Source organism: Periplaneta americana, chromosome 1, assembly GCF_040183065.1.
Source record: "Periplaneta americana isolate PAMFEO1 chromosome 1, P.americana_PAMFEO1_priV1, whole genome shotgun sequence".
In the NCBI taxonomy this organism is placed as follows: Eukaryota; Metazoa; Arthropoda; class Insecta; order Blattodea; family Blattidae; genus Periplaneta; species Periplaneta americana.
Genome location: NC_091117.1, coordinates 59,490,426 through 59,504,671, shown reverse-complemented (window position 1 = coordinate 59,504,671; position 14,246 = coordinate 59,490,426). Strand labels below are relative to the sequence as shown.

Here is a 14,246-nt window from a genome sequence, read left to right as displayed (position 1 = left end):
CCAGGATAATATCTTTGAAAAATTTTGGAGTGCAAGAGGTCAAATGACTTTATTGTCAAACGCCTGGCATTAGAAAACAACAACAACATATTAAGTATTTATCGAGCCTTAGGAAATACATAACGTATTCAAGTGCTAGTCACAAGACACACACGTTTAAATGTAGCCGATCTGCAATGTGATTGGCTGCTGGGAATTAGAGCGACGGGACTATAGAACCTGTTATTTTCTACTTCACTTATAAATTTACAAGAGTATCTTTGTGAAACACAAAAATTTGTAAGTTTTCTCGCCTGTAATTTGCACTTTCGTGAAACAGGGACCTGTAATCTAAGTTACTGGAATAACTTCTGTTACAGTTTGATAAATAATGTAGTTTATTCCTTGTAAGTTAAATGAAGAAAATGGTTCAGAAAGACTTGTATGCTTAATCATTGTGCGACCATTCTTCTATACATATTTACACATGGCAAATGGATAGTCTAGTTTGCAGTGTGTGTGGGCACATACATACATGGTATAAACTGTAAGACTATGGATATGGCTTCCTCACGACAAACTGTTTCTTATGACTCCCTTCACCATCACTATAAGTTTGTAATAGTAATGTGAACACCCTGCAGATATATTATACTGACAATTAACTTTACCATTTGCATTCACATCGAAGTGTGTGTCTTAAAGGTATATGTAGGAAGTATAAGAGATACGAAGTCTATTACTTCATCTAGAAAGGGCACAGTTTTAACAGTCTCAAATAAAATGAGAGTGATGCTAACATTATTTACTGAACTTAATCAAAGGCTTGTCCCAAAAACGATCGTTTGCTTTCAACTTTACCTCCTGTCCAGTAGCAACTTTGGTCCTTAGGACCAGGGATGCATAAAAGAGAAGTTATTTAAAAAAAAAAAAATGTAATAATCATGAGATAAGAAACTCACCTACAACTTCTTATAAAGGAAGTCAGCAGTTCGAAGACTGTTAGAACCTCATAAGTCACACCAATAAGGCATCACTCATGAGGCAACTGAACAAGATGATGAAGTAGGGTGATCAGTTCCTTTTCCCCTCCATTGCATACATCACTGATTAGTAACATATTACACTAACCAGACTTGGGGGGGAGGGACTGAAGGAGAAAAAAAGAAAATCTTGCCAAGCAGGGAGCAAATGTCAGAACTGTTCACACTCATTCGATATAATAGTTAAAGAGTTTCTTAGACGTCATTCATATACAGTAAATAATTTATAGGAAAATTCTTTTATTACAAGCCAGCTTGTGGCTGGGTAGACTCATTACTTTTGCTTATTCACTTTCTTCTTCTTATTCTTCTTTTCAGTTCAAGAGTGTAAACATAAGTTATCTTTTTCAATTCCATCATCAAATTAAATGTATATGAGTGCACATTTCGAATGCATAATAGTGTAGTTGCACATATGGGCACAAAACAAAGATCAACGGGACTGAATGATGGTACAAATTTAAATTACATGCGGGTGTGTAGCATTTTTGTTTTTATGTCACTTACAAATATGTGCCTTTAATAATTACAATATCTAGTGATAGGCATGGGTGGAGAATCCTGTTGTTACCTAAATTGCTGTGCATTTATCTTCACAATACAGTTATTGAACACAGTACCGAAGGAGAAACAGTTGCCTCCTCCACCAATTGTCACTATTGTTGTGCTGTCAATTAACTCACTTGTGTGGTTGTGAAGCATTATAGGCCGCATTGAATCCTGCATCTGAAAAGAATACATGCACAATTAGAGTACACTATACAGTATAGTTATAAAGAATCATTAATTACTCAGCAATATAGCTCAGATAGAAATTTGATCACTTCTATAACCAATAAATGTATTTAAAATTCAGAATCTGAATTATACGCCTTTCACATTAGTATTTCAATAAGACAATAATTTAAAAGTTTAATTATCACAATACACAATACATACTTTTTTTTAATTCCTCCTTATGAAGGTAAAATTTTTGTGATGCTGCAAAATCCATTTCGAGATTCTTTAAAAGTTTAATTATCAGAGTACACAATACATTCTTTTTTTAATTCCTCATTATGAAGGGAAAATTTTTGTGATGCTCCAAAATCCATTTCGAGATTCTTTAAAAGTTTAATTATCAGAGTACACAATACATTCTTTTTTTAATTCCTCATTATGAAGGAAAAATTTCTGTGATGCTGCAAAATCTATTCCGAGATTCTTTAAAAGTTTAATTATCAGAGTACACAATACATTCTTTTTTTAATTCCTCATTATGAAGGGAAAATTTTTGTGATGCTGCAAAATCTATTCCGAGATTCTTTAAAAGTTTAATTATCAGAGTACACAATACATACTTTTTTTAATTCCTCGTTATGAAGGGAACATTTCTGTGATGCTGTAAAATCCGTTTCGAGATTCATACGAAAATACATATTTTCATTGGGCTTGATTTTGAAAAATTTATTACTGTCATATAGTTTGTATCTTCATTTGTACATAACAAGTTACATTGTGTTAATATTCAATATTTACTAGTTAATTCAACTAGAAATGCTGAACCTTAATGCGTTTTCGTTAAAAAAAATTGTAATTTAGTCAAATTTGACCCTTTCTTTATACTGAATCTACATCGGCTGAAATACTGCTCATCAAATGGTGGCATGATATACTTGCTCCTAAAAATTCCGAGATAAAGAAAGAGAAAATCATTTATAATTGTGAGTAAAATAACCTTCAAATGTAGACTGAATATATTATAGTAAAGCACATCTTTTGCTTTACTTTGTTATATACAGGGCTTTCATTTCAAAACTTCCCAGTCTAAATAATTATTTAAATTGAATTCAATTTAAACAAAAAACACGTCAATTTAGATTTCAGCTCCCACCCCCATTTTGAAGTTTCAAATGGTACCCATATATTTTAATACTTAAATATGAAAGAGTATCCAATTGTTTATACACCTCATTCGTTTCCGCATCTTTTGTTTTCTATCGTCACCTGGCAACCTGGATTGTTGTTATTGTTGATCAGAGCTGAAGAGAATAAAGCTACAAAAACTTATTGAGCATTTCATGTAATAGTTGCGTTTGTGTATTAAATTATTTTAAAATGGTTTATATCCTTCAAGAGAGAACATAAATCATCCTTATTGATTAAATTCAGGAAATTACACAAAATAAGCTGTGATTTTTCATCCTACAATCAACTGACGATAACAAAAATACAGGTTGCCAGGCGACGATAGAAAAGAAAAGATGTGAAAACAAATGAATGAAAACAATTGAATGCGCCTTCATATATTTAAGTATAAAAATATAGGAGTGCCATTTGAAATTTCAAAGTAGAGGTGGCTGTGGGGTGGGGGGGTGAAATCTAAAATACAATTAAGCCTCGTTGCAGACTTCTCCCTCAATATCTAAATTGACGTGTTTTTTTGTTTAAATTGAATTCAATTTAAATAATTAGTTATTTCGACTGGGAAGTTTTGAAATGAAAGCCCTGTACATTGATACTGTAGTGTCTTCCTATCACTATCATTTTCCATAGTATCTGGGGGGGTGGAAGCATGTTATCCAAAACACTTCCACCCCCTTTTGTTTGGACAAACAGGGTTCTTTTGTACGAATTTATTTATGACTCAGAAATTGGAAAAAATATGATCTAAGTAACTAAATTTGGCGAGCATAAGCATGGACATGGGTATGAATTCTGCTTGAACTGATTCTGGTTGAGTCCCCCCCCCCCCCCCCCGAGGTTTTCCCCCCGAATGATAAGACGAAGTTCTTGTAATCCTATGGCCAACCCAAAGATTAATCTCACCCAAAATACAATTCCACAACACCACATAATTCATACAGCATTGTTTTAATACCAGATTCTTCTTTGTGGGAGTACAGAATACTTACCGGCAGTGTGTACTCACAACACGAAGTTGTGTTCAGGTCAACAACACAGACTCCAGGCTGATTTCCAGGTAGTGTATTAACTCCACCAATAAGCACTAACTTATCTTCATATATTGCAGATGTGTGAGAGTAACGTGGCAACATCCCATCAACTGTCAGTTTACTCCACGTCTCTGATTCAAGACTGAAACACCAGACGTCGTTAAACGGCATTAATTCTTCTCCCAGTCCACCGGTCACAACCATGGAGCTCTTACGCCACACTGCAGCACTGTGAGAAAATCTTGCAGATGGCCAGCTTCTGCTAGACGAGCTGCTGCAATCAGTCACTTCTCTGCAGCTTATTTTCAGGTCTGAAGCATTCACGGTCCATACGTGCAGATCTTGTAACACCTGTGCAACATACAGTCACATGTTAGCAAGCAAGTTACATCTTTTAGTAAATCGTTATTTAGCCCTCAAAATAGGATGCATTGGCCTGTTCCAGTCTCATTTGTTGTAAGGATTATAAATTTACACTGCAAAGTAGCAAAAGACACAGATGAGAATATTCCTGCTGTATCAGAACCATACTATGTAGCAAGGGCGCCAGCAGGATCCAATCTCAGTGGTAGCAAGATGGTTAAAAAATTAGAGGAAATGGATGGACGAGGAAAGAGAAAATTGGACATAAAAATAGACAGTTCTGAAATATAAATTATCCTGCGCACGCATTGATAGTTTGAAGCACTCGCTTTTGTTGAATTGTTTACTGAGGGTTTGAGAAAAAACATGTATCGAATTAAAAAAAAAAAAAAAACGGTAATAAAAATCCCAGAGGTAGCAAACTGAGATGAAAAGGACAGAATAGTAAGGAAGATCTTTTGAAGGAGGATAGGAGAAATAGAACGAAAACAGAAAATAAAATACCGTATACAGTGAAACCTCTCCTTGCGGACATCTCCAAGATACGGACAGATTTTTATGTCCCAACTGAAATAATATAGAAATAATGATAAATTTAACTCTCGTTTACAGACAGTCTCAGACACGGGCACGGACAGCTGTTTCACAGTCCTGAAGTTTGCTTTACCTCCTGACTGCGGACAAAACTTAGATTTCAAGACCTAATGTGTTACAAGAATGGAAAATTTAGTTTTGAGAACTGTACAGAAATTCCTTAAAATGAAAGAAGACAATAAGCGTGTCGTAGACTACCACTAGCCCAGCTGGAAGCGGGTGGATAAACAAAGTCGTAAAATTTAACCTGTCTGATGGGTCCAAGGTTTCTGCGATCGTGAAATTGTATTTGACACGTGATACGGTTAGTACGATTACTCTCTTCACTTCAATCAGTTGTTCTGTTTCGAGAGACATGGCACCTGAACGTAAAGGTTAAGTTGAAAACTGTAAATTATAGTACTGCAAAACTGTAAATCTAGAATAAAATTGTATGGCACAGTACTGTATTTTCCTCTTTCAGTCTTATCTACTGTAGTTAAAAGTTGCAAAGAATTTACTGTAGTACGGTAGACTGTATTTAAACTACAGTAATACATTTTATTTAAAGCGTGAAGGGATACATAATGCTTATTATAAATTTACTGTTAGACTGGGGAGCCTCCCTCCCAATAAAGAACACCTCCCAGATGCGGACAAATTGTTACGTCCCTTCGATGTCCGTAAATGAGAGGTTTCACTGTATATGCAAATACTCCGCGAATATTTTTTCTGAAATTAAAATTAAGGGAGTATTATTCTTTCTGCAATGGGGTGGGGGGAGGGAGGAAACAATTGTATGAAAAATGTCTTCTTCTTAAAAAATAATAGTCTTCACGCCAAAAAAGAATTATCTTTTGATCTGAGCTTAAAAATCGTCTACAACATCCCTCTTACAATCTTGGTTGCATGCACAACCCATAGGCCTATATCCTGATGTTTCCTGGACTGCAATACAACACTTAATGCCATTTACATCAGTATATTTGTGTGAGAGTACATTTGTGCACTGGTCTGCTTGAAGAACAAAATACACAGGAGAAGTAAATATAATGTTGAAGTACACTCGCGACTCAAGAGTATCTACAATTGAGCCAGACTTCGCAGAGCAACATCAACCATCTTATGGTAAGGGTGAAACCTGGTTTAATTTTTCACAGCAACCCTCTGATAACCTTATGGTAAGTCTAAGAAATTGATTTCGTTTTTCACAGCAAAAACATGACATAACATAAAATAACTTTGTATTTTCAGATTATATTCAAAAGCTAAAACTGAAATTTAATATCTCTGTCAATTTATTAAGGACATAATATAATTCTCTATATTACGCAAATATTTAATGAGCAGAACATGATTACCAGCCTAAATTATACAAAATAATATTTTTGGGTCCATCAAAATGAAATATGAGCTTCAAGGAATCCGTGACACTCAAAAGGTCGGAAACCACTTCTTTAATATTATGTGAAAGACCTGGTAGTGAATTCGACTCTTGTCTGAGAGGAGGATTAATTTTAATAATAATAAAAAGGTAAAAGGTATCCCCGTAACATGCCATGAAGGCATTTGGGGGGCATGGAGGTAGAGCCCCATGCTTTCCATGACCTCGGCACTAGAATGAGGTGGTGTGGTCGGCACCACGCTCTGGCCACCTTTTACCCCCGGGAAAGACCCGGTACTCAGTTTTATAGGAGGCTGAGTGAACCTCGGGGCTGTTCTGAAAATTTGGCAACGAGAAAAAATCCTGTCACTACCTGGGATCGAACCCCGGACCTTCCAGTCCATAGCCAGCTGCTCTACCAACTGAGCTACCCGGCCGCCCTTTTAATAATAATAATAATAATAATAATAATAATAATAATAATACTTTATTGCCAGAACAAAGATATATATTGATTTTTTTATACAAGAACTCTCTAGCACCCCCAGAAAGAATAAGTTACATACTCGTGCTCAGGGGGCATTCCACATAAGTTAATGTTAAGACATTTTATTGAATAACAGAGTAAAAAGTAATAAAAGAAAAAAATAAGAAGAAAAAACACATATCATAATAATTGAACTTCAAATTTTCTCTGTTAACAGCAATTTTTAATAGATTTTTTTTAAATAAGGAGCATTAGCAAATTGTATATTTGGGAATTTATCTATTATGTTATAAAGCCTTGGACCGAAGTTGCTACTGTGATTATATGCTACAGTTGTAGTACATTTATGAACTGTCAAGCATAATATGTTGTCTGATCTTTTGGTTTTATATTTATGTGAATATAAATTAAATATATTTCGGTTTTTATGTACGAAGTTCAGTAATACATTGTTATAAATTTTATGGAAGTCAAATACATTAAATTCTGAATACAGCAGCTCTGAAGGATAATCAAGAGGTTTATTAAGGCATATTTTTAGTATTCTTTTCAATTATATCAATATGATGTTTTTTTTTGTCAAAAATGGAATTCAAAGTGTGGTAAAGTGAGGAATGGATAGTCGAAATTCTATTCCGTAACTAAAAATATAACTTGACATATACAGGACTCCCACCAACTCAAGAAGACAATTTTGAAGGGAAAAGTAGGGCATTTAACAAAACAATATGAGCAGTATTTCATTATAATATATTTATATAAAGCCCCATGGAGACCACCTCCACATACTGCACACATGCGATTCAATAAGCACTGTAAGAAGCTACTAAACAATAAGTCTAATGGCAGTAGAAGAAATACTAATATGGAATGATTTAAGTTTGTTTATTTGTTTATACATAAATGGAAATGAACTGCATGTGTGTCCCCACTCTTTGTTTAATGCAGAAGTAGAAAGTTATTTATTTATTTATTAGGCCTACTACGGAAGTAAAAATATTGACGTTAATTTTGTAAGCAATACTTACTTATTGGCTTTTAAGGAACACGGAGGTTCATTGCCGCCTTCACATAAGCCCGCCATTGGTCCTATCCTGAGCAAGATTAATCCAGTCTTTATCATCATATCCCATCTCCCTCAAATCCATTTTAATATTATCTTCCCATCTACGTCTCGGCCTCCCCAAAGGTCTTTTTCCCTCCGGCCTCCCAACTAACACTCTATATGCATTTCTGGATTCGTGTTAAGTTTAATTGTAAAAAATGTTAATTCCTGAATATCTACCATAATATTTTTAGAATTTCAAGAACTAAAATAATCTCACAGATTACAAGAAAAATACAACAATTTAAAATGTATATAATGGACATAATATATGATAAAAAAATAAACAAGAAATACGAAAATTAATTGTTATTAGCATGGATATAAAGTCCAGCTGAAATTGGATCAAGAACTAAAATAATCTCACAGATTACAAGAAAAATACAACAATTTAAAATGTATATAATGGACATAATATATGATAAAAAATAAACAAGAAATACGAAAATTAATTGTTATTAGCATGGATATAAAGTCCAGCTGAAATTGGATTTTCAAATAATTTTATTTTTTCTTGTTTTCCTCCGAAACTTCAGTAATTTCCTTCAATCTTTTAGTAGTTATGTCTATCATTTCTGAAGCTAGCGAAACTTCACCAAAAATATTATTTTACTAGAGCAGGGATGCAGAACTGGGAAAGTGAGTGGTTGAAGCATGGGGAAAGAGTTTGTTCCCTGTCCACAATTCTCCGGCCTTCAATGACATATCTGTGACATCTCGTAAGCACACTGAATACATAACTCTTCTCCCCCTACCATGTCCAATGATGTGTGCAGTAAAAGGAATGGACAAGTTACGTGTTCTGGCTTGTGATGTCTGCCACAATTGTAGCACAGTTTTGCATTCCTGTACTAGAGTATGAAAACTTGGTAAAAAGTAAGAAAATTAGGACAAATTACTAAAACGCAGGACAAAGTAAGACATTTTATACAAAAGTTGGACAAGTGGGAGTCCTGCATGTAGCTTCAATGTGAATATGTTACTAAAGTAAATAATACCAGTAAGAGCTGGTTCAAAGTACCTACACTGCACGATATCTCATGCTTAGGCATGATGTAGAAATAACCCTACATACAGAATATGTACAAGAGCCAAATAATAAAACAATGTAACATACCCTGAAATCAGAAGTTCTGCCTCCAAATACTGCAACATGGTCTTCAGCATGGAGCGATGATGATCCTATTAGACAAACTGCACTGTGTCTCCATCGAGCCTGGGGAGCGTTCTCAATGCTAGCAGTCTCACTCTTTTCCATTCTTATACAAAGTCCTGTCTCACATTTGACAACAGTAAGGATAACAGGCCATGAGTTAACTGCCCTACACGGGGAGTATCTGCCCCCATACACCATTATCCTGGTAGCACCATCAGGTCCATACAGACTCAAACGAGTGCAAGTGTGATGCAGCATATCCAGTTTCACGTCACACTCCTGGATAACATCTTCAACATCAAGGTTATTGCCTACAGCACTGGTGCTTTCATTTTCCATATGTTGTTCCTTCCTGAAATTCAAGACGCAAGAAAAACAAGCATACTATACAAAACACTGCACACAAAGTATCGAATATTTTATTTATTTTTTTATTTTAGTAGGTTATTTTACAATGCTTTATCAACATCTCAGGTCATTTAGCGTCTGAATGAGATGAAGGTGATAATGCTGGTGAAATGAGTCCGGAGTCCAGCACCGAAAGTTACCCTGCATTTGCTCATATTGGGTTGAGGGAAAACCAGGTAATTTGACCCGACTGAGAATCGAACCTGGATCACCTGGTTTCGCGGCCAGACATCCTAACCGTTACTCTACAGATGTGGACAGGTATCGAATATTTAAGTATGAAGAACAAATAAGGAACATACTAGTTTTAAAAAATGTGTTCCTTGTATAATACCTGGCCACATTAATAGAATCACCTACAACTTCAAATACTTTAATTTAATTCTACATTTACGAAGTTTTATATTATCAGTTTTAAAAAATGTCGGCTGATGACTTCATTGCTAAAACATCTCAGGATTGGAATAATACAGTAACAGTTTCAAAAATGTAAAATTACCAGTATATTCTATTCCAGCAAATACTGAAGTGAAGCAACTGGTCTAACATTAAGCCTCCTGCATGTTTCAGAATTTATGCTGGGCTAGTCGCATTCAAGATGAAGTAACTAAGAGAAAATTTTATAATATAAATTAACTGCATAAGAATTTGCAAAACAGGAAGCAATATAAAGGTGTGTTTCCATTAGGAACATTTTATATAGAACTTGTGTTCTGAACATGTTCTGAATGGCATGGGACAAGTTCAGTGGCGTAGCCAGCAGGTGGGCCAGGCCCACCCAAAAAATATGCGAATTTTTTCGTTTAATGGAAAATACTCAACATTAAAACTAAACCATGGATCCAGAGCAATAGTTACAGGCGATAGCATTAAGGTAAGAAGTCAAAAATGTGTTAATTTCTTCAAGAGCCAATTTAACTGTGTTGAATTGGGCCTAAAAAATTGTCTGGTAGCGATAAAAAGAAAGAAGCTGTGGAGGCTACTAAATTACATCAGCTACAAAAATTTGACTCATTTATTTGGTATGTTTAGACGATATTCTTACTCTTGCAAATTCTTTATCAGAAGCACTTCAGTCTCCAAAAATGGATATTAGTAAATGTTCGTTCTTCATTAGGCAATGATATAAAACTTTTCAAAGCTCCGAAACGAAGAAAAATTCGACAATCATGTCAAGCACAAGACTTTGTAATCTAGCAATTCTATCCATTGAGAGAGAGAAAAGTTGGGATTTGTTGAAGGACCCATCATCAGTGATCGACAGATTCGTTGCTAGGAAATCTCGACAGCTCCAGTTCACCTTATGATGCATTTGTATAGGTATGCCTTGCATGATTGTTTATCATAATTTTGCATGTTATTAAATAAGACTTCCGAGAATGAGTTTCAAGAGAATTGATGGCAGCGGCATTGTCAGAAGATGGGTCAGGTACTTTCTAAACCCTGCATATCTGGCTCACTCAAAATAATTAGTCTGGCTACGCTGCTGGACAAGTTACTATAAGTATCGTAGTGTGATATGCGGGAAAACAAATGACACTAAAATTATTGCTCATCTGCTGTTCACGTTTCTCTAGCAATGAAGTATTTATTTATTGCACATAATAGTGTGACAAATCCAGTCTGCTGTCCAAAAATCTGAAAGTTAGAATTTATAAAACAGTTATATTACCGGTTCTTCTGTATGGTTGTGAAACTTGGACTCTCACTCTGAGAGAGGAACATAGCTTAAGGGTGTTTGAGAATAAGGTGCTTAGGAAAATATTTGGGGCTAAGCGGGATGAAGTTACAGGAGAATGGAGAAAGTTACACAACGCAGAATTGCACGCATTGTATTCTTCACCTGACATAATTAGGAACTTAAAATCCAGACGTTTGAGATGGGCAGGGCATGTAGGACGTATGGGCAAATCCAGAAATGCATATAGAGTGTTAGTTGGGAGGCCGGAGGGAAAAAGACCTCTAGGGAGGCCGAGACGTAGATGGGAGGATAATATTAAAATGGATTTGAGGGAGGTGGGGTATGATGATAGAGACTGGATTAATCTTGCACGGGATAGGGACCGATGGCGGGCAATGAACCTTCGGGTTCCTTAAAAGCCATTTGTAAGTAAGTAAGTAAGTGTGTGACAAATTTTGAATTCAGTGTTGTGTTCATTTCTGCAATTATGGTTGTCACAACAGAGAAGGTGTAGAGCATTATTTCCAGTCATACGGAGTGGGGCTTGCACCACATTAAAGAGCAGTACCAGGAGCAATTTAACAATGAGGCACTAAACAACAGAACAATGTTAGCTGTCGTTGAGAAGTTCTATCGTATGGAATCAGTCTTATGTCGCCTTGCATGTTATAATGACTTATCTTGATTTTCAGAGTATGTTTGTAATTTCAGTACTCCGAATGACCAGAAATAATGCTCGACAATAAACACCTTCTCCTCTGTTGTGAGATCCATAATTGCAGAAATCAACACAACATTAAATTCACAATATGTCAAACTATTATATACAATAAATAAATACTTCGTTGCTAGGGAAATGTGAACAGCAGATGCGCGATAATGTCAGTGTTGTTTGTTTTGCCACATACTGTACAAATGAAGAGTAAAGATCTATACATATATACGAGGCGTGTTCTTAAAGTAAGTTCCGTTTTCAATTATAGCCGTAGCATCGCTGCAATCGTTACTTTGTGCATGTGTGTTTTCTTCTTCAGTCCTCAGGCAAGCTGTGCATGCAGTTTCAGAGCTTCAGTCCGTGTGTGTGGTTAGTTGTGATCAGTTGAAATGTTTAAAGTGATCGAGCCTCCGCCCACTGTGAAATGCGGTCTGTTATCCGTTTCTTGAATGTGAGAAATATCAAATCAGCTGACATTCATCATCAACTTTGTGAGGTGTATATGGTGATGATGCCATTAGTGATGGAATGGTCAGGAGATGGCCACACACAGCTCGTGACACCCAAAATCTCATCTCGAAATTTGGCTGGGAACAAATTGACCATCCCCCCTACAGCCCGGATTTGGCTCCTAGTGACTTTCATCTCTTCCTGCACCTCAAGAAGTTCCTCCGTGGTCAATGTTTTGATGGCGACGAGGAAGTGAAAACAGCAGTGCAGGAGTGGTTTGCATCGCAGCCGGGCGAATTCTACAATGAGGGGATAGAAAGACTTCTGCCACGACTCGATAAATGCCTCAATAATGGTGGAGATTACGTTGAGAAGTAATTGAAGTGTGGAGAATACAATGCAACAAAAATGGTTTGTAAATATCTTCCCATTTACTTACTACACTCTTTTGAAACTTACTTTAAGAATACGCCTCGTACAACGAAGTTCCATGTACTGCTATACGATAAAGATAAAAACTGTATATGTTGAGTCATACCTGCTGTATATATTGATGACTTCATGACGTCGCCCATGCAATGATTCTGCTGATGGACCAAATCCTCCAATAATCAAGATATCACAACAGTTATTTCCTGTAACTTTCACGCTCTTTTGTGCAAATCTGCATATAGGCTGTCTACATAATGTCTCTACAAGTTCCCACTCCACATGTGGTCTCTCAGACATTCCTATTGGTCGTTGAGGTACATCAGCGTATTTGAGGAACCAATCTGTAAGGTTTCCCTTACTTGCCACCATCAATGCAAAATGACAACCTTCCAGATGCCATTCTTCCAATTCATCAAATGGCTCCAAGGATACAATTTTTTTTCTTTCTCCGGGACTTAAAATCTGTTGAAACATGTCTAGGGCTGTCCATACATTGCATGATTCCCATCTCTAGCAAAGAAAATTGGAACTACTGTATACTTGATCACACGTAAAATGAATTACTACTGACACAATTGATTTGACTAAGAAAGAAACTAGGTAACAAAAATAAAACATACTGGTATTATTATAATGTAGTTGAGCAGGCAGGATTGCCTATTCATAGAGTGCGGGAGAAGGAAGAGACGGTAAGAGAAATATTAGGTCGTCCCATAAGTAATGTCAATTTTAAGTTTGCTGTTTTTTTGTGATATTTTAATGATATTCTTTAGTTGGGCAATGCAATTTACAGGACGCTATGGTTATTACAGATGCAGACAAATTTTTTAGACTAAAATGTTTATCTCGGAAACATAATATAATTCGTCATATCAACTATCAGTATAAATCACAGAGTCTCTATTATAAATATGATTGTTTACATCTTCTGGTATATTTTTCCAATGGTTAAGTATATTTTGTCTGGCTGTGTTGGTACTACTGGTGTTTTAATTATAAACTGTAGACGATATTCAACAGTCTGTTATCCCATGGCCTGCAAGAAGACCGGACATGAACGAAATTGAAAATCTGTCATCTATACTGAAGAAGAAAGTGAACAAATGAAGGTTACAACAAAATATGGAGTCATTTAAGCACTGTCTGATATCTGGCTAAATGATGCTGATATTCAAAGAAAGTGTCAAACTTTGGTTTCCAGCATCCCTGACAAAATCGTGTTAATAAAGAATAAGGGAATGTTCACAAAATATTAGTAACCTCCAGACTCAATTTTCTGTTCATTATTTCTGTGCAAAATACATTTTTGTTCATTATCTCTGCCGATAAATAAAGCTTTGTTGCACATATAATTAATTTAGTCTAATAATTTGTCCACGTCTGTATTGCATATTGTGAGCATGTGACAGTAATCCATTCTTAAATACAAATAATATAAAATGGAGGTGATCAAAGTTTGAGGTTAGAGTCCTACTAAAGCATCAATCAATCACTGTGGCACATCAAACCTGAGAAGATTTTTAGCCTCAATTAC

At 35.7% G+C, this 14,246-nt stretch overlaps 1 protein-coding gene across 3 annotated transcripts in view; it reads right to left on the bottom strand.

Moving 5' to 3' along the window:
• Positions 1 to 359: 359 nt before the first annotated feature.
• Positions 360 to 14,246, bottom strand: part of LOC138696227 (tRNA wybutosine-synthesizing protein 4-like) — a 302,346-nt gene continuing 288,459 nt past the window's right edge. For all 3 annotated transcript variants that reach the window (XM_069820914.1, XM_069820906.1, XM_069820898.1), the window contains 4 exons: positions 12,819 to 13,222; positions 8,988 to 9,378; positions 3,917 to 4,309; positions 360 to 1,748 (listed from right to left, as the gene is read on the bottom strand). In XM_069820914.1, coding sequence (XP_069677015.1) covers positions 1,590 to 1,748; positions 3,917 to 4,309; positions 8,988 to 9,378; positions 12,819 to 13,222 — 1,347 coding nt within the window. In that variant the 3' untranslated portion in view covers positions 360 to 1,589. The remainder of the gene's footprint in view (positions 1,749 to 3,916; positions 4,310 to 8,987; positions 9,379 to 12,818; positions 13,223 to 14,246) is intronic.